General features: G+C 32.3%; 7 protein-coding genes across 7 annotated transcripts; 3 read left to right on the forward strand and 4 right to left on the reverse strand.

Annotated features, from left to right (window-relative positions):
- Positions 1-26: 26 nt before the first annotated feature.
- ASCRUDRAFT_13326 (leucine-rich repeat domain-containing protein) lies at positions 27-2,281 on the reverse strand (the record flags this gene model as incomplete). Its single annotated transcript, XM_020189057.1, has 3 exons — positions 27-787; positions 905-1,432; positions 1,487-2,281. The coding sequence occupies 3 exons, from the start codon at positions 2,279-2,281 to the stop codon at positions 290-292; spliced, it is 1,821 nt and encodes a 606-aa protein (XP_020048006.1). The 3' UTR covers positions 27-289.
- A 711-nt stretch (positions 2,282-2,992) lies between these two features.
- APE3 (aminopeptidase Y) lies at positions 2,993-4,842 on the forward strand. The gene has a single exon (XM_020193164.1). It carries the CDS (start codon positions 3,106-3,108, stop codon positions 4,678-4,680), a length of 1,575 nt encoding a protein of 524 aa, XP_020048007.1. The 5' UTR covers positions 2,993-3,105; the 3' UTR covers positions 4,681-4,842.
- A 177-nt stretch (positions 4,843-5,019) lies between these two features.
- Positions 5,020-5,829, reverse strand: PYP1 (putative phosphoric monoester hydrolase; the record flags this gene model as incomplete). The annotated part of the gene is made up of 1 exon (XM_020194529.1): positions 5,020-5,829. One exon carries the CDS (start codon positions 5,827-5,829, stop codon positions 5,020-5,022), a length of 810 nt encoding a protein of 269 aa, XP_020048008.1.
- Positions 5,830-6,238: 409 nt separating this feature from the next.
- On the forward strand, positions 6,239-10,021 carry RRN6 (Rrn6p; the record flags this gene model as incomplete). Its single annotated transcript, XM_020194316.1, has 1 exon — positions 6,239-10,021. One exon carries the CDS (start codon positions 6,239-6,241, stop codon positions 10,019-10,021), a length of 3,783 nt encoding a protein of 1,260 aa, XP_020048009.1.
- A 449-nt stretch (positions 10,022-10,470) lies between these two features.
- On the reverse strand, positions 10,471-12,552 carry OCA5 (Oca5p; the record flags this gene model as incomplete). Its single annotated transcript, XM_020190470.1, has 4 exons — positions 10,471-10,924; positions 11,147-11,285; positions 11,370-11,933; positions 12,378-12,552. Coding segments are annotated over 4 exons (1,332 nt in total), but the record flags the coding sequence as incomplete, so codon positions are not given.
- Positions 12,553-13,753: 1,201 nt separating this feature from the next.
- On the forward strand, positions 13,754-15,946 carry ASCRUDRAFT_70164 (uncharacterized protein; the record flags this gene model as incomplete). Its single annotated transcript, XM_020191752.1, has 1 exon — positions 13,754-15,946. One exon carries the CDS (start codon positions 13,754-13,756, stop codon positions 15,944-15,946), a length of 2,193 nt encoding a protein of 730 aa, XP_020048011.1.
- Positions 15,947-16,719: 773 nt separating this feature from the next.
- ARN1 (siderophore transporter) lies at positions 16,720-18,600 on the reverse strand (the record flags this gene model as incomplete). The annotated part of the gene is made up of 1 exon (XM_020190492.1): positions 16,720-18,600. One exon carries the CDS (start codon positions 18,598-18,600, stop codon positions 16,720-16,722), a length of 1,881 nt encoding a protein of 626 aa, XP_020048012.1.
- Between the last annotated feature and the right edge of the window lie 2,417 nt (positions 18,601-21,017).

Genomic DNA, 21,017 nt, shown 5'->3' on the forward strand with positions numbered 1-21,017 from the left:
CTTGGAAATAAGTCATATTTGCTACTCACAGTCCCTTTAGTTACACCTAACTATCTTATTGCACACCACTCCATCTCCCTTAGAAGTAAGGATACATAAAGGCAACTAATCTATATACTTACTGAATTCGTAATCACGTGTACCAACTCTCAACATTGCTTACTAAGTTCCCTCAATCATCAATTGCAAAACTAATCTTTGAAAATAAATAATATGGTAAAGTACTTTGCACAGCAGACGATTTAATTGCCATTAGAAAACCAAACAATTTAAATTTCATTTTACTTAGTTATTCTGAATCAGACCTATATAAAAAATTTAAACATCCGTCCTCACTGTCATATAAACAACTTAAATATAAGTCCTCACTGTCCTCACTGTCCCCAACCCAAAAGAAATTGCCGAATCGCTGAATAATCGCATCTAGTTGGGCTGAAATTGAAGCCTCTAGATCATCTAAGTCTTCAAAGATAATAATTTCCATAAAACCATTATGAAACTTGTCCAATTCATCTATACATCTTTGCCCAACTGCAGTGATGGGATTTCGAATTAGCACCACAGTTAGCCATTGTGAAATAAAAATATTATCGATGGTTTCAATCTCATTATCATTTAAATAAAGATATTTTAGCTTTTGTAAGCTATTCAAATTCTCAATTTTACTAATACAATTTCTAGTTAACACCAACAGTTCCAAATTAATTAATTCATCGAGTCCCTCAATTTTTGTAATTGCGTTCCTTCTTAAATCTAAGTCAGTTAACTTTTTCAACCCTTCAAGATTCTCAATCTTCCTCANNNTGTTTCCCTCCAAATTCAACATGGTCAAGTGTTTCAAATGGCTGATATTCTGCATTTTCTGTATATTATTGCCTCCCAAATATAACTTATTCAAATTAACCAACTCTTTCAAGTTATCAATTTCACTGATATCGCAACTACGTAAATCAAGTACAGTGAGGTTACTCAACTTGTTCAAATTTTCGATTTTTCCAATTTTATTTCCATATAGTGATAGTTCTTTTAAATTGATTAGTTTATTCAAATTCTCAAGTTTTGTGATTTGATTTTCTCTAACTGATAATTGTTCAAGATTTGTCAATTTATCCAAATTCTCAAGCTTTTTGATTTCATTACCTTCTAACGAAAGTAGTTTTAGATTGACCAACTGATCTAAATTTTCAATATTTGTAACCTTATTACCATTTATCTCACAAACCTCTAGATTAATGTTCAAATTTTCAAATTTACTAATTTCATTTTTCGAAATACACAAAGTATGTAGCTTTTCTAATTTATTGATGTTCTCAATTCTTTCAATTTGATTGCAGGATAAGTCTAATTTTCTCAAGTCCCTCAAACAATTAAACTCAATTGGAATTTCTGTTATCTTATTTTTAGATAGATCTAAAACTCTAAGATTATTTAACTTTGAAATTGACGAGTNAATTCTGCTGATTCTGCAATTTCTGATTGACAAAACTTTCAAATTAATTAAATTATCCAAGTTCTCAACAACTTCTAACTCACTATTAAAATCTAAGTCCAACTTTTCCAAACCAGTTAAACAATCTAAATTTTCTATTTTCGTTAAATTGTTGTGTGATAAATATAATACTTCTAAATTAACAAGATTTTCTAAGTTTTCCAATATATGTATCTTGTTGTTATCTAGTAATAATTTTGTTAAATTAATGAAATGATTTAAATTATCAATTCGTTCAATTATATTAAGGCTCAAGTCAAGACGCTCTAAATTCATAAATTGTTGATTTCTCAATATCTCCAACTTGTTTGTATCATCAATAAAACCTGATAACTGAATTCCATTCAAATATTTAGGATTGCAGATTAACAGATTAAAAAAATTATTTGTAATTTCAAGCATGGCGCTGTTAAACAATGTTTCTTCTGGGGAAAATTCGCGTGAGAGGAAACGAGATGGTTGAACAATAGTGATAGTTTGAAGATTCTCAAAATAAAGATCCTGTGCTAAATATTGGTGAATAGCCATTTGGACTCTATAAAAATCCTCATTTCTGGAAGATTGAGGTGAGAACAAACTAGATGATTGAGCAGAAACGATATTTTGCAGATTATCAAAATACAAATTCTCTGTTAGTAATTGGTCAATAGATTTTTGAAGTTTATAAGCATTCTCAATTCTTCTTGTGTGCTTGCGCTCAAAATAATGAATTGGATCATCAATAAATAGCGTTTTAGTAAATGATTTCAAATAACTTTTAAGTATAAAGCAATCATCTTTTAATAAAACCATCTGCCATTTACGATCATTCCACATTAAATAGCCAATAGAAGTATTTCTTACGCAAAATCGATTATATGCAATTTTTAAAACAGTAAATAGTTTTCTGTAACAGAGATAGGAAATGTACTAATTGTCTGATAATGAGAGCAACCAAACAATATCCAATGGCAAATATTCTACAACCAACAGAAATACATCAGGATGAAATAATGCAAAGTCCATAATGATGAGTTGTTGTGAGCAATTGCTTCCACTGACTGGAGACTAGAGGTTAGATATACACACGTCTTTGGTGAGATATAAGAAGTGTGAGTTTNAATTAAATGGTATGTAAATCAGTTTTTGCTTCTTTAATAGCTATGGGAGATGTCTCTCCTTATATCCTCACAGGAGTTTTCAACATTGAGATTTGGACCCATAAAAATAGCCTCCTCCTTCATTTGTTCCCAACTCTGGAAGAGCATATAATAGAACAGTAGCTATAACCTACACAACTTATAGTACATACAACTTATAACCTGCGCTACTTACAAAATGCGCTACTTACAAAATGCGCAACTTACAATCCGCGCTATGTATAAGCTGCGCCACATGTAACTCGCGCTGCCAATTCCAAGCCGTGATCACGTGATCTCCGGTCCAGCAAATGGCTGTTTCTGTTTTGTGGAGGGCCCCTTTGAAGCTTATCTTATCTCCTGCTGTCCCAAAACAGCTGTTTCAGCTGAAAGAAAGAAGAAGAAAAGATATAAGAAGAGCAGTTTCTGGTTCTTTCTTTCTGGTGTTTCGATATCTCTTTCGACCACACTTTTCATCTTTGGCCTGAAATATCGAAGATGAAGGTCTCTACTGCACTCTTTAGTTCTCTCTCGCTTTGCATTTCAGCCTCCAGCTCTCTCTACATTCCTCTCTCGGATTCCTTCTCAAACAGCAAACTATCAAGCTTGTTGTCGTTTTCCTTATCCCCAAACACTTATCCCAACATCGACGAGTTGCCATTGATCGACACCCAAGCTTATCAGAATCTCGTTAATGTGACAGATCTCGAAAGTGGTGCAAACGACCTCTACTCATTTGCCGAATATTCGATCAAGCAATACGACCACCCAACAAGAGTTATTGGTTCAAAAGGTCACTGGAAGACTATCGGCTACATTTTAAGCACACTCAACCGCTACAAATACTACTATGACATCTCTACTCAAGATTTCTTCAGCACCCAAGGCAAAGTGAAATTTTCGATGCTAAAAGTCAATGACCAGCTTGTTGAAGATGCTCAACCTTTAAGCTTGACCCCACCAACTCCAAATAAAAAAGCCGTTACTGGCCCTTTAGTATTAGTTGACAATGAGGGCTGCGATGTATCTGACTTTAAATCAAATGAAGCTGCAATCAAAGATTCTATTGTATTGATCAAAAGAGGAACTTGCCCCTTTGGCTTGAAGTCTCAATTGGCTGGTCAATTTGGTGCTTTGGCTGCTGTCATTTACAACAATGAGCCTGGTCTATTTCAAGGCACGTTGGGCGAGCCATTAGATGATCAAGTTGCTTCCTTGGGTATCTCAAGTGAAGTTGCCTCCATTTATATCGACGAATTGAAAAATGGCGCCACTTTGAACACAACAGTTGTTGTTGACTCATACATTCAAAAAATTAAAACTACTAATGTCATTGCTACATCCAAATCTGGCGACCAAGATAATGTCGTTATGTTGGGAGGCCATACTGATTCTGTTGAAGCTGGCCCCGGTATTAACGACGATGGGAGTGGAACCATCTCATTGTTAAACTTAGCTGTTTACTTAACTAATTTTAAACTTAACAACGCTGTTAGATTTGCATTCTGGGCTGCTGAAGAAGAAGGTTTAGTTGGCTCAACTTTTTATGTTAACAGCTTATCCCCCAAAGAAAATTCAAAAATTAGATTATTTATGGATTACGATATGATGGGTTCTCCAAATTACGCCTATCAAGTTTACGATGCTAACAACAATGATAATCCCATCGGCTCTGAAGAATTGAAAAATCTTTATATCGACTGGTATACAGAAAACGCCTTAAACTACACTCTAATACGATTTGATGGCAGATCTGATTATGATGCATTTATTAAAAATGGTATTCCAGGTGGTGGAATTGCTACTGGTGCTGAAGGCATTAAAACCAAACAAGAAGCATCAATGTTTGGCGGTGTAGCTGGCGATTGGTACGATCCATGTTACCATCAACTCTGTGATGATTTGTCCAACCCAAATTATGAAGCTTGGGAAATTAATACAAGATTGATTGCTCATTCAGTTGCAACTTATGCTAAATCACTAAAGGCATTTCCACTAAGAGAAGATCTCATTTATTCTCAAACTCATAAAGTTCCAGTCTTTAAATATCATGGTGATCATCTTATCATTTGATCATTTAAATTAAGATTGGTCGAATTACTACAATAATTTATTCATTTATTTACATTTTTGTTGTCATTCTTTTTTTTTTCATTCATTTTTTATAATACTGTTTATTTCAAAATCTAAAATTCATCATATTTTTTTTCTTTAGTATAAAATTTAGTAAAAATTAGTCAAAGTTAGTAAATTAATAAAAGCTGATAAATTTTTTGCTTTAAAAAAAACTGTTTCAATATGCTATTATTTTTGATTTAGCATATAATACATTTGTATATATGTTGGAATCTGTATATGTAGTCTAGGTTGATTGAATTATTTGGTTTTTATGTTTAGATATCGACTATTAACTCATCTATTCTTCAACTCGTTCAAATCATCAATCTTGGAGTTTTGAAAGAGAATTTTATCAATGTTGTTTTGGATGTCTTTAAAAGAATCAAACTGAACATAGGCGATTTTTTCCATTTCACAGTACTTGATTAAATCCTGGCCTCTTTTAGCAAACAATAAATCAGTTTCTCTGGCAGCACTTAAATCGCTAACACCATCACCACAATAAAAAAATTTGATTTCATTTTTATCGTTTTCTAAATTATTCAATGAATGGTGGCGACTAACGAATTTGGAAATCTCTTTAATACAAATCGATTTGTCATGGCCAAAACTTGAATTGTCTCTATATTGGATATCCCATTGTTCTTTATTATCATCCAAATATTTGACATTGTTTGAAACAATTTCAATATCATCGTTATATTTAAAATTCTCATTCTTGAAAAAATTTGTCAAAATCGAATAAATAATTGGTTTCATCCCACTACTAACAATCACAATTGGAATATCATGAACCTCGCACCATTCATAAAATGATTTGAAATCCTGATCAACTTTGATATCCCTTTTTAAAATCTCAAGACACTGATCGAATGGCAAACCAACAGAGTTTAATTCTCTTTTAAATCCATCTCGAAAACTCGTCTTGCCAATTAAGATCTCGTTACCAATCGCTTTTCTTTGGTTTACTCCCATTCCATAATTATCAGTCAAATGATCATTGCTGTCTTCCAAAGTGATTGTGCCATCAAAATCGGTAAACACAATTGCCTTTGCAGACTTCAATTTTTCGATATTCAAAGTTGGGTATTTACTGGTAGTCATCTCGATATTTTGCTCTAAATAACTAGCTGGCAGTTTGTTACACACTTTGAGTAAATATAATAAAAGCGAAAGTCGATATAATAGATTGATATAATAGGTTGATACAGGGATGCTCTAGGGTTGAATTGGGCGCTAAGAAGGTCGTTAAGAAGGTTGGAAAGCTGTTCGCTAGTCAGTTTGATCACGTCATTGCATTGTAGAGCCCTAGGGCTGTATATAGGGTTCTTAAAACAGTTCGGATTGGGACACACAAGGACACAATGGGGCTGTCCTGAATGCCATTTTGGGGCATGTTTTTCATTGGCTGATGAGAAATAACTTCAAAGCAGACTGGAAACTGGTGGATTATATATTCTGCTATTGCCTGTCATTGCTCTGTTTTTTACACCAGATGAATCTTCTAGGATAAATGTGGCCTTCGAAATCTGGATTAGGTGTTCAGCTAAGTTATGGCATAGATTCAAATGGGTACTATCTTCAAGACTTTGATAGTGAGAATGAAAATGCTCAGGATAAAGAAAGCATCCATAAACACAGCCACAAATCTAAAGATAAAATGGATAGATCTTGGTTCAAACCAAAGGATATGAACTATAACAAAAATAAGATCGATCTCAATAAAATTCAGTTTTCGAATAAAAGATTGGTCTCTCCTCAATTGTTTCTTCTGAATATCAATCCAACTATCAACCATCCAAACAACGAAACAAAAATAAATGGCAAATTTTATGTACCGAATAACATTCTAAGCTATTTGAGCTCAGAATCCAAAAATTTGAGTTCCAACTACTTGTATGATCCCACGATTGATAATTACATGACTTTTATTAAATTGGATAGATTTCAGCTAACACTTTATGTTTCAGGAAGTTCTTCATCCTATTTAAATATATCTTGTTTGAATTACAGATCCGAATCAATATCTTCATTGAGTCAGAGCTCAAATCAAACTGATACCTCTCAAAATATTGATTTTGAAATAGTTGAAAATCGGGATGACGATATTAATAATGACAATGCTAATAATAACGAACCATTTAGATTGAGAGTGCCGAGATTAAGCCAACCAAAGACAATAAACTTATCGCATTCGATAAAACAGCTAATAACTCCTCTACAAAATTCAAAAAGTAGACTGAAATATCAATTGGATAAACCTATTAACTCTAAACCCAATAAACAGCAAAGCTTGAACCGCAATAACATAAAAACACTTTTGAATTTCTTTCCCAAAACAATTTATTTGTTGGTAACAACAGACATGGTCATTTTTGTTTTCAATTTAAGAGTCGGTTATCATTCGTCTTCTTTGAATAAAATGTTTACTATTGAGTTAGTTGGTCAATTATCAGCTTCAGAAATCAATTCTAACAATGATCAAGCAAAACAAAATCAATTTCAAAATAATAAGAAAAGTGAAAATAATGAAAATATTGTTAGTGATACCGATAATCGAAGCGATAGAAGTAATGAAAGTGATAATTTTCATTATCAAACAGATGTGCTTAAAACAGAGAATTATTCATTTGCTTACGCTAATTTCAATCCATCAAATACTGATCAGTTTATTGCGATAGACATTAAAGGTAATTGGAAGATATTTGAAATTCGAAAAAATAATTTGGAGACAATTATTTCAAATAATAATTTTTGGTTTGGCTCAGTTTATATGAATAATTTAGATAATGATAGTGAAAACAATAAACAATTTAATTTAAGTTTATCAAATTGGAAAAGGGTTTATTGGAATCCAAACAACGAAAACCAGATTATAATTCTAACTCGGAATTCAATCTATCAAATTGATTTATTTACAAAATATTCTGTCAGTGGTATTTTGGTGAATTTTGAAGACTGGTCTCAATTAAGAGATTTCCAAATTGCTCTGTTTGACAATTCAATTGCGTTTTTGTTAACTTCCAAAGAGTTGATAGTTGTGAAATTTTTAGACAATAATAAAAATGATGAAAAGATTGATAATTCTTCATACATTTTTCGGCCAGCTTTTAAAAGATTGATATCATGGAAACATTTTTTAGACCCTGACGATGTCTCTATTAAGTTATCAATTGCTGACATTAAACAAAATGCAGATTCAGATATGGTTTTTTTATTGACGGTTTATTCTCAGATTCACTCTTTGAATTTTATTTATGAATTTTGCAGAAGTGCATCGACTGATTTATTTCAATTGGTTAATCAACCCTTTTATATCATTTCCAATTTGAACTTAATTGTTCAATCTAGTCAATTAATTGAAGTTTCCAAGTTAAATAGTTCTGAACCACATTACCAGAATATATTAAAAAGAAAATTCAAAAAAAATGGCAAATTTAATTATTTAAAAACACCTAAAAATCCTATTTCAAATGAGTTTATTTTGGATTCGGATGCAGAAATTGATTATGATGATGGAATTTTCAATAATTATGAAAACAATTCCAATGAATTTGTGAATTTGGCTGAAAATTCCAAACATAATTCTGTGTCTGAACTTGTTCAGCACGAAACAGATAGAAATGCAGCTAATGAATACATTTCTGAGATAAACAGCGTTGAGGATCTAAAAAACACAGATACCCATAATAATTCAACTTTATCTCATAAAGATAATGCAAAAGACAACAATATGTTCACATTGGAGCCAGGAAATGATGATGAAAGCACAGATTTATCGGATTCTTCAGACAGTGAATCAAGCAATTCAGAGAGTGATGATGATAGCAATAAGAATGATAGCATTCAAGGTGAATTTCAAAAACCAAACAATTCAAGGAACAACTTTGATAAAAATAGGCCATCCACGAAGCCTACTAAACGATATTTTGCATTGTTTCAAATCTCAAATCAATTGGAAGTCACCAGAACTTTATATTCTACCTCATCAAATTTAATTATATCGAAATATAAAGCTATGCTTAGTTCAAATAACGCTTTTTCCGTGTATAACAATTTTGATTCGGGCATTTTTAAATATAGAGTAGATTCGCCATTTTCTTCAGTTTATAACTCTTCCTTTTGTCACTCTCCTAAATCTGGCACTTCTTTGCCTACTCGGAATATTGATTTATTCAGTGTGAATAGAGCAATTATTTCAAGAGGACATAAAACAGTTCCCTTTTTTAAAGTACTTGGAAAATGCAAAGAAAATAAGAAATTGTATCAAAAGTTGTTTCATCTTGATAAGCCAAATGATGCAAATTATTCGGAATTAGGCGATAGGCTTGGTGATATTATTCTAAATTCAATCAGCCCAAAGAAGGAAAAGCTCGAAATTTTTAAAAATGAAGAGTCAGATCGGGAAACAGATGGCCATATAAACTCCTCTTTTGTCATGGATCAATATGATAATGGCTCGTTTTTGCTTGGAAATCAACTTGCACACATGGACAGTCAGTCAAGACCCAATGGGACGCCATTGAACAGTAATGTTTTGGAAAATAAGAATTACTTCTTTAGCAATATTATTGATTTGTTGATGAGTAATGATGAGTATTCTAGTATTTTTTCGTTTTATGATTTGGGGAAATGGGATTCTGCTATTCAGTTGTTATCTGAAAAAATCAGTTGTGAAAACCTCGAAATTATTAATAATATGGGATTTAATAATATTGTTTTTAATTATTTCATAAGAGAAAATAATTCGTTATTTCAATCCCTTTTTTGTCATCTATCTGATATATGGAATTTTAAAGAGATTCTGAAAACATTTTCAATTTATGACATATATTTTAAAAAGCTTTCAATTGAAATTGGGTTGTCTCTTATAAATGTTGGTAAAGGAAGTGAAAATACTCCTGAGAACGATGAGTATGTTATTATTAAAACAAGTGAACATGAGCAAATAACTCTACCGCCTAAAATAAGAACTTTAGTTGATTTTTGGGATGAGGGCGAAGAAAATAATGATGAGAGTAACGATAATTTCTTTGAGAGCATGCTAAACGATAGATTTTCTGAAACTTATACTAAAACATTACCAAAAATCTCGATTTCTCAATCGACTAATAAAATTCCTTCAAAAGACTTTCAGTTTTCTGAAACACAAATTGAATATCCCAACAATGTATCTCAATCATCGAGATCAAGCCAAGTAAAAACTTCTCAAAGAGGGTTTGCATCTCAAATTGAACGAGGACCATTTGGAGGAGTTAAAAGAAAAAAAAAGAAAAAAAAAGGTGGTTTTGCCTAATTATATATTAAGAGTATTTTAAAATCTAGCTAAATCAACAAATTTGTCAATTCAAAGAAGCAAATGGTATAAATGATATAAAATTAAAAAAGGTAAAAGTAGAAGAGATAGAAGTAGAAAAGGGTCAGAAAATCAGAAGTAAATATATAAAGAAAGATATAAATTAAAACTGTAAATTTTAAAAGGAAGATGATTTATTTTGGAAAAAAAAATCAAAAAAAGGAATAAGACATTACATATATAATAAGAGGACGGAAAATTATAAAACAAGATTTACGATTAGAATTATGATTAAAACTTAAAATAAAAAATTTGAGCTAAAAAAAAATAAATGAAGTGGGTAAAAAATGAAATTAAAAAAGAAAAAAAAATACATGGTTGATGATAGTAAATTGTTTAAAAAATAAAGTGGGTGATTTTCGTTAGGGTCTAAAAATGGTTAAATTCTGTCAAGACTCATCTTCGTTCATTTCGTTCAAAAGCCAGGTTCTCCATAGCTCGCCAGCATCGTTGATAACGTCGTCAATATCAGTGAATGTTTTATCAATGATATTCATTGGAATTGGCTTGGATTTGAAATATTTTCTTGTGTTAATTGTTAGATGTTCATTGCTTTTGGTATGAGTTTTAACTTTTTCTAGGGGGTGTTCTCCATTAAGACTTGTTCTTGAAAGGTTTCTGTTATTCTGAAGATGTTTTAGTCTATGTTTGTGTTTGTGTTTGAGTTTTTTAGTAAGGAATGGGGATGTTTGGTTTAGATATTCTTTGATTTCTGATTCTTCCAATTCCAATAGGACATTTTCTTTTGATTTTAGCATGGATAAACAGATGAAGATTATTTCAGCTTGAGGGTCAATTTGAGAAAAGGGAATCACAGATTCGATATCATCATTTATATTTGAACTCAAGTTGTGTTGAGTATGATTAAGATGATCGATTTTGACACTATCGTTATTATTTTTGTTGTTGTTGTTGTTGTTGTTGTTGTTGTTGTTGTTGTTGTTGTTGTTGTTGTTGTTGTTGTTGTTGTTGTTGTTGTTGTTGGTATCGTTACTAATTGTTGTTGCAGAATTATTGATATTGTTGTTAATCAAAGATAAGTTTGTTAGTAGAGTATTAATTGACGATTTGCGTTGATGGTTTATCTCGTTATCAATTGAATTTGGAAATTGATTTGAGGTAGTTCTTGATAAATTATCGTCATTATCGAAATTATCAAAATCGAAAGACAAATGATCCCACCAAAAGATATCCGGGCCTAATTCTTTTAGTAGTTGGTCATTATTTATAAAGTCATTAAAGGGGTTTAATTTTTTTTTATTTTTAAAATAGTTTGGGGATGAGTTACTGCTTGATTTTGAACTTGAGCAGGAGATTGAAGTCGAATTGGATAAGTTGTTTTTATTTTTGATAATAATGTTATTATTTAGGAGAGAGCAAGAAGGTCTCCAACCAAGAATACAGTCCCAAATTCTAGCTCTATCGAATTTATTGAATAATTTTGCGCCGTACCATTTTAACCACCAAATTATCCAATCATTGTTATTATTTGAGAAATTGTTTGTATCGAAAAAGATATTTTCTTGTTTTAGGTGGTTGGTTAGTTCGGGTAAAGTTGTATTAGCCAAGTATGAGAAAAAGGAGATTCTTTCTTCGATTGAGCCACCTTTGATAGGGAGAGTGGTTAGGGAGTTGATAAAATCTGTGGTTGCATTTGTTGTTGTTTTCAATAGGTTATTGTGGTCGGTGTAATTGTTAGGGTTGTCAAAGAAATCTATGTTTAAAAAGGTATCATCTTCAGGTTCTGGGGAGTGTAGTAAGACTAGAACTATTCTTTCATAAATCTCTGGGAAGGATAGTTGTTTTTTGGGCAAAGATTTTTGTTTATTTGAGGTTGAGGTTGAGTTGATATCTAATCTTTTTAGTATTTTAAGTAAGTCATTATTGAAATAGGTATTATCGTTAATAAAGGAATTTGAATCGTTGTAATCATAATCATTATCATTAGAGTTGTTAGAGTTGCAAGAGTTGTTAGAGGTGTTGGAAGTGTTTGAAATATTTGAGTTGTTGGATGAAAAATATATGTTATTGAATAATTGAAAGTTTGGGAAATAAGAATTAAATTCGTCAAATAGGTTAATGATGCAGCTATTTTCGTTAAGGTTAGGATCATTGAAATAAGTGGTATTTATGTCATAGAATGAAGAGCTAAGAGAAGAGAACAGGGTGAATGAAGTATTCGAGGAGGAGGAGCTTAAAGAGTCTGAGCTATTTTTTGTTAATATGTTGTTGTTATTCGTGACAAGTTTATTAAGAGGGATGTGATTTTTGAAATGTTTCAAGTTGACATTTTTACCTAATAAGACATATTTATTGTTATTGTTATTATTATTATAAAGATCATCATTTAATAGAGGTGGAATCCATTCGGCTAAACCTAGAGCTATCCAAGTCAAACCAGATTCGTATTTGAATATTTTGCCCCATTTTTTAAGAAATTTGACTATTGAGTATTCTAGAGTGTTGAACAAGTTGATTTCTATTTGGGATGCTAGGTTGTTATTGAGAATGTTGTTGTTGTTGTTGTTGTTGTTGTTGTTGTTGTTGTTGTTGTTGTTGTTGTTGTTGTTAAGGTTGTTGTTGCTAGTTTTATTATTGATGGCAGCATTATTTGTTTTCTTTCTTTTGAAATAGGTATTTAAATCGTTTTTAATTCTGTCTAATGGAATGTAGTCATTATCGTTGTCGTTGCCAATTTCAATTTCATTGTCATTAGGGCTAATGTTATTATCTTGGGCAATAATATTATTGCGATGATTGGTATTGTTAGAATCACTATTATTTGGATCATTATTTTGAACACTGTTTGAATCATCATCGTTATCATCATATTCATCGTCGTCTTCATCGTCGTCATCGTCATAGTTGGAGCTGATGTAAGGGTTGAGAACAAAAGGATGATTTTTTAGCAATAAGGGCCAAATTTTGTATCTTAAAAAAGGTGGTAAACCCTTTTGTCTCGCGATTAGAGCCAAGGCCTCGATGTTTTGGTTGTCAATAAACTTGAGAATCAAGTTTATTATGGAGGAGTTTAGATTGGAGTCATCATTTGGGTTGTCCTGTGTAGTTTTGGTGGTGGTGGATTTTGATTTTGATTTTTGATTATTGTAGTTGTTGCTGTAGTTGTTGCTGTAATTGTTGTAAATGGATGAACTCGGAACAAAAGTTTCAGTTGTCATTTTCTCAGAAGCAGGAGCAGAAACAGAGGTGAGCTGGAATTGGAGCTGGCACTGCAGAACAAACAAAGCAAAGTGCTGAGCAATAGACCAGAGGAGAAGCAGACGAACCAAAGAGAGCAGATCAGAGTAAAACAACTCTCAACCATCAAAAACAGGAATTTTTCACTTCACCTTTTTCTGAAAACTGCAATTGTGGAGGAGACGCAAAAAACAGCCGCCGGAGCCCGCTCGTGCGCGGCCATCGCGGAGTAGACACCTGACCGTATCCGGATCTGAACCACGTGAAAACCACGCGACTGTCACACGAGCCCGGCTGCATAGTTGCGTCATGAGTACGTCATGAGTACGTCACAATCACGTGATTATATGACTCAGAGCTGACTCAGCAGCACGTGTCTAAGTTCTTGTTTGTGGCCGCTTCCGTTTTGGGTTTTTGGGAGCACAGAGCTATTTTTGGAGTGGAGGAGTCTTCGATGAGAACTTCGTCTTCAACATGAACAGCAGAAGCAGCAGAAGCAGCAGCAATGGTCGCAGCAGAGGCTCCATTTCAGCTCTCCCCAGCGAGATTGTGCTCAGGGTGCTCTCCCTCCTTGACTCCCACGTCCTCATCACCAAGGTTCTATGCTTGAACTCGTATTTCCACAAGCTAGCTCTTTCCATTCTCTACAACAAGATTTACCTCAACGACTACAAAATATTGAGCTGGAACTCCTCTCTGCACGTCGATCCTCTCTTCTACAATTTTGCCCACTACTCCTACTTGAAAATTGACTACCAGTTGCTTTACTCAGACTGCTTCAATGACAAATTGCCCCCAAGAGACTCAATTGACTCCATTATAAACCAGAAAATCCTCCACCACTCTTCCTTGGATGATAAAGAAAAAATGGTGCTCTACAACTACAAAAGAATATTGAATTTCTTCTCGTCCTTAAAAATCTTCATCTCTACTATCAACAAACACCTCTCCTATTTATCTCTAATCAACACCATCTACTTTGATTGGAATTTTGTCTCCTTGCATGACGATTTTGATGTCTACTTGCTAGATTTGATATTCTCCAAAATATTGATTCCTCTATCAACTCACAACAACAACACATCTCTACTATTCAAAAACTCTATAATTCAAAAGGCTTTTTATGACTACTATAATACAAACTACAATAATGTTACCAAATCTCTCCTAACTCAACAAATCATAGATTCCATTTCAAACAACTTAGAATTGAAATACATCAACGACTACTACATTTGGGACACCAATTTCAGCAGAAACTTTTCTTTTTTCCAAAAATTCCAAAAAAAGTTCCTATCAAACTCTCTTATCATCAAAAATATCGATCTCCATTTTTTCGGCACAAAAAATTTCATATCAAACCTAACCTTCATTGTCAACTCATTAAACCTACTATCAAACAACGACAACTATAACGACTACAACTACAACTACAACTACAACTACAGCTACTACAAAAAAAAAATCATTTTTCAAAATGTCAAATCTCTAAACATCTCAATTGATTTCGATAACCCCCAGGACTTTACAAATAACCCAATCTCAATCAAATTCTTTCAAAACTTTATCGACTTGTCTCTCCTAAAACACCTAACCATAAACCAATGGTGCTACCATTTCAACCAATGCGAATGCATCAAACTATGGATCTCCTTCATAAACACCCTAAAATTCTCCAAAATATTCAACAACTTTAACAACCTACTCCAGCTAAATCTAATCAACTTGCCTCTATCAAACTTTCAAATCTTAAACGATATTTACACCTTCATCTTCTCATTGCCAAATCTAAAACTACTCAAACTAAACTACAAAGATTTCAATGACCAAAACAATCTCCTAATAATAAACAACTACAACTCAAACTATAATTCCCTAATCAACCACCTCAACCTAAACCTAATCTCTCTTTCAAATTTAAATTTATCCTACATCGACCTAACTCTTGATTTTCATAGAATCTTCTTGAAAAACCTATTTACAAATAACTTAAATTTCGATCTAAAGAATCTAAATTTTAAATTCTTTTGCGACTGTCTCCATTGCTCAAATTTCAAAAAAAAATTCTCTCCCTTTTTTGATATCTTTCAACACAATAGAAATTTCTTAAACTACATCTGTACTTTTATAATTGAAATTCTAAATAACCTAAAAAACTCATTCAGATCAAATAAAATGCTAAATCTATCAAACTATTTAGATCATCCAACCCCTTCAACCAATATCAAATACTGCTACTTTAAATTCAACACCACTCACTATATCAAATCTTTCAAAAAAAACCATCTCTTATCGGATTTTTATAACAAATTCGATATAAATCTAATCTTCAAATGCTTATCTCATTATTATAAATTCTTTATAAATAAATTAATTCATTATTTACCAAATTTAAAAATCATCGTACTCGATGATCTACCTTTAATTATCACAAAAAATATTATCAACACCACCACTAATCACACAAATATCGACAATCACTTTCAAAATCACCTTCAAAATCACCTTCAAAATCACTTTGATTACGATTTAATGTTCAATATCTCAAACGATGACGATTGGGTTAATACTAACCATGATAACTTTGACATTCATCAATTTAAAAAAGATACTGATGATCTTTACTCAAATTTTAACACTCAAATTGATCACCAAATTAATGAATAGTATTATCATCTTTTCTTTCCCCTTCTCTTTAATAATATTAAAAACTCATTTTTTCATTCTCGGTTATTCAATTTCACACGTTCATATTCATCTTTCACTTTAATTATAATTTTTATTTCTCTCTCTTTATTTTGGTTGTTTTTGTTATTGCTTTCTTTTCGTTTTTAAGGGATAATTTATATTACAATTATATACGGTATATGGTAGGTTAATATATGTTTCATTCATAACTCGACATATACCTGTACAACTTGTCCATTTTTCTTTATCTTAAATAAATCAATATCTGGACAAAGAAACTAATTTCAATTCAAAAATTTAAGTTAATCCCGAAATTTCTTTATTCAGTTTTGTTTCGGTTCGGATTCTTTTTATGCCTTTTCTGGATCTCTTTCATCATAAAATGGGTTCACTTTAGTTTTAAACCCAATGGACTCTGAATTTCATTATTAAATGGGTCTTTCCTGCAGAACCTTGGTGGTATATAAACCATTTGAAACTACTCCAAAAAAAAAACAATAACAAAATTGGTTTAGATTTTACTTTGAGTAATTTGTCCTTTATTGGTAATGTTTTTTCTATAAAAAGAAAAACCTAAAGATATTAGAAAATTTATTGAAAGTATTAAAATACATATGTGTATTGGTGGAAAAATAACAATTAGTAAAATATTTGATCATTAAAAGAGAAAAATCAGAATAACCTTATAATAAATAAGATAACTTAACAAATAAAAAAACAAAAACAAACGGAAATAACCATTAAAGGTTTGTCTAAGCCTTCTTACTGAAAGCAGTAACAGTTCTTCTCTTGAGATTTCGAGCAAATTTGTGAACTTTTTGAGTAATAATGTCTTCATCAGTTCTGTCGACATGTTGCTTTTCATCATCAACTTTTTCATTGGCAACACTATCAGTTAATGGTGGATCTCTAAGGAAGAAAGCAGCAAAAATCATTGGAACACAAAAAATTACAGCAACTAAATTTAATTTCAATTGAACATCACGATAAGCTAAAACAACCTGTTGTCTTTCAACAGTTTCCCAGGTATAGGTCACGATAAAGGTAAATGGAGAAGAATAAGCAGCTTCAGCCAAATCATTGTCAGCAAGATGGTAAACTAGTCTATCATGTAAATTCAAAGTCCAGATAGCACCACTAATAGCAGCACCAACAGCAGCACCAATTCTATATGTGGTATAAATCAAAGAAGTTACATTGGCCATGTTGTCATGACTAACAACACTTTGAGCTGAGACATTGATTGGATAGGAAAAGAAACAAGTGCCCAAACCCCAAACACATAAGGCACCAATGATACCAGAATGAGCATCTTCACCACCTCTGAAATGCAATAAAAGACCCATTGCTAACATCCAAAGACAACAACCGGTGATGATGAAACCCTTTAATTTCTTGACTTTGACAACAACAAGACTGAAGAATGGAGCAGCAACAACAGAAACAAAAGAAGAAGTTAACACAATTCTGGTGGCAGATTTCACAGATTCGTGGACTGCAACAACAAGGACAGTGTAAAGATAATCAGCAGCCAAGTAGAAGATGAAATCCAAAAGGAAAGAAATAAGCAAAGCAGACCAGATACCACGATCTTTAACTAATTCGAAAGGAGCAATTGGAAATTTGGCATATCTAAATTCATAAAAACAGAAAACAGGAAGCAAGACACCACCAAAGACAAATGGAATAATGATTTTATATGAGTTCCATTTGTCCGCAATACCTTCAGCAATTGTTAAGGGAACCAAGAGACAACCCAACATAGCAGTCATTAGCACAAGACCTATCAAGTCTAATTTCCAGAACAAATAAACAAATGCTTTTTTATAACCATGGTGTTGAAACAAAGTCTTTTGTTGATTAACCAATTTCCATTCTTCAGTTTTGGAAGCTTTATAATACATATGAAGGAAGCAACAAATTAAGGGAATACAGGCCAATGGAAAGACGTAAGCCCATAAGGCAATACCCCTTTGCCAGTTTTCTCCACCAATGGCAGAGGTAACATCACCAGAAATCCAAGTGTTGATTATAAAGGGATAAGTAGGAATAAATTGGAAAAATAATCTCCACTTTAATGAAGAAAAATCGGATAAAATTAATAACAAAACTAATATAACACCGACATAACCAATATAGTACAAGATGGTACCTCCAGCATATCTTTGAACATCATAAGCTTGAGACTGGATGATGGTACCCATAGAATAAAAGACAATAGAGACCAAGAACAACTGGAATCTACCAAAGACATCACTTAATCTTGCGTAAATAGGTTGAGAGGCAGCAGCAATAACAGCTTGGATAACATTGACAGTAGCTAAAAGAGAATGAGCAGAGTAAGAGGAAGTGGCATAGGCAGTAAAGACATATCTTGTGTTACTGTCTAACCCATAACCATAACCAACCAAAAAGGCAGAGAATAAAAGTACAGCTTTATGATAGACTGTGTTATATTGGGCAGCTAGGATTTCTGATTTTTGGATTGTTAAAGATTTTGATTTTTTGAAAGCATTTTCAATTTGAGTTGAAGAGTTGTTTTCAAGATCATGATGGTTTTTTGAAGAGACAGAAGCTGAGTCTTTTCCAAAGACTGGTTGGTTGAGCTCTTCTAATGGTGGAGTCGCAGGCATATTAAACTAGAATAACTTGATGAGAATTTAATATGGAAGAGTTGATATTTTTACAGGAAAATCAGTTTTGATTTACCGATTTTAATTGTAATCTCAATTCAAGTGTTTATTTTGAATTAATGTGAATGTGGTGATGATTAGTTAAAAATTTCGCAATACAATAAAGCAGAAGAAAAAAAAAATAGATTGGACGAGTGAAAGCAGGGAGAGAAAATTGAGTCTTATATTTTACAAAACATTACAAGATTTCAAGGAAAGAAAAATAGAGGATATTGATCAACAAAATTTAATCAAAAAAATTTAATCAAAACAATCTATAGATTTTTGTTTTTTGCACTTTTTTTGTCTTTTTTTTATTTTTTGTAATTTAAATTATGAAAAAGAAAAGCACAAAGCAAGAAAGCAAGAAAGCAAGAGCAAAATAAATTCCAAAGAGCAAAAGTTAGGTTCAATTAATATAAAAGGATAAAATAATTAAAACTAAAAGTGTGAGTTTATAATTTAAAGTATAAATCAGTTTAGAACGTAATCAAATGGTAGGGTATATGACTTGAAATGAAAGAAAATGAAAGAAAAAATGAAAGAAAAAATGTAATTATGAACTACAATTGGAAATTATCCGTTAATTAATATTTATATATCAAATTAAGTAAATTAAAGTAAAATAAGCAAAAACAAAAGCAAAATTTAGAAATTTTAGAATTTCAAAAAAAAAAAAGGATGAAAATCACTAACATTTAATAGAAAATTGAATTGCTGAATTGATTTGTTTCTTTTAATTTGAGAGGAAAAAGCAAAAAAAATATAAACGTAAGAAGAGGAAATTGAATAGTGGAAATTTGAATCATTAGTATTGATTAAGACTTTGTTAAAAGTTAATAAAAATTTAGTTAAATGTAGGTGTGAAAACGAGATTTTTTCTCTTGGAACAAATAAATGGTTAAGTTTACGATAAATCCTTAGCAAAGAAAGAAATTGGAAGAGAGAAATTTAAAGTTTGATAAATAAAACAGTTGATGAATCAGAAACAAAACCGAGTGAAAATGAAAAGTAAAGAGAGAAAAAAGAGCATTGGCAAGAGGATTAATTTCACGTAATAAGAATTATAAATAATTTAGGTTTTTGAAAGTCCTGGTCAGCAAATAGCAAATGGAAAATAACAATATATAGATAATATAATTGCAAAGAATTAGAGTACTGGAAGTAAGACAAACTGGTTGCGGATTTTTTAGATTAAAATTAAAACCAGGTTTCCAACATCTAGATGAAACAGAACAGATTAAGAAATAGAGAAATTCTGTTGAAATATTGAGGTGAATGAGTTGAAAATAGTGAAATAGCGTAAATTTGAAATAGGCGGGATAAGACTGGAATAACACTAATAATATTTGCGACATTATTAAAGTTTTATGATTTAAGAAAAGATAATCCACTTGATCGATATTTTTACAAAGTTTAAAACGTATGAAAATAAGGAACTGAGATTAACAACAAATGTAAGTGGTTTCCCACCATTTTATTTTCTGGTTGACCATTTCCATTGATTTAGATGATCAAGAGCAACTTTAGTTTCTCAATTAGAGCAGCTTGTTGGTGATAAAAAAACAAGACTAATCAAAGTGATTAGGCTTAATGATAAAACACCCTCGCCAAGGACTAGTAATTTTCACAAAGACAAGAATGTGGGCCAGTCTAAGTGAATATAATAAATCTAAAAGAGCGAAGATGGGAAGGGCCTCCTACGTCCATGATGCTAGGTGCAAATAGAGGATCTAACTGGCGAAGCACTTGTGTACTACCAGAGCATGAGATTACAAGACAGTCTGGCTCTGAAGTCGTTCTCCTTCTGCTTCTCGTTCTACTTCTGATCGTGATCCAGATATTCTGGCTCAGGTCTGGGTACTAATGGAGGTGTTTTATCAATTCCATCTCCCCAGCCCCAAAAGCGGTCCTGAGATCCTGCATATTGGGGCGTATTGGGACGTGGCATGGGGGTGATACTTAAACTTATTTTGACAGATCAAAGGGCACCACTCCTGCAGAGCAAAACCTTGGCCTTCCAGAAGCTCGAGCTCGCGTCTCAGCGCTCTAATCCGGACGCTTTTCCAAAGTACGAACTTAAACAGTACAAACAAGCTTAATACGAGGTTTTTGAATAGTGTCTGCTTGGCCATTATCTATGTAACTAATCCGGTGGATTTGACAGAATCAGAACTGTGGCTTTCGACATTTACTTGTTGCGTGATTGGGCCTTCTAGCCCCCTCGATTTGCCTTTCTCTTTTACTCCAAGTCAAATGCTCAAACCAATTTGACTGGGGCTAATCGGCGTGAAAATGTTTGCAATCATGAATCTGTTCATTTTTCAATTGGCTTGGCTTGTAGACGGAAGCCTCGCTTGACGTGGAATTATAGCTGC

This window comes from Ascoidea rubescens (assembly GCF_001661345.1).
Source record: "Ascoidea rubescens DSM 1968 unplaced genomic scaffold ASCRUscaffold_5, whole genome shotgun sequence".
NCBI classification, from domain to species: Eukaryota; Fungi; Ascomycota; class Saccharomycetes; order Ascoideales; family Ascoideaceae; genus Ascoidea; species Ascoidea rubescens.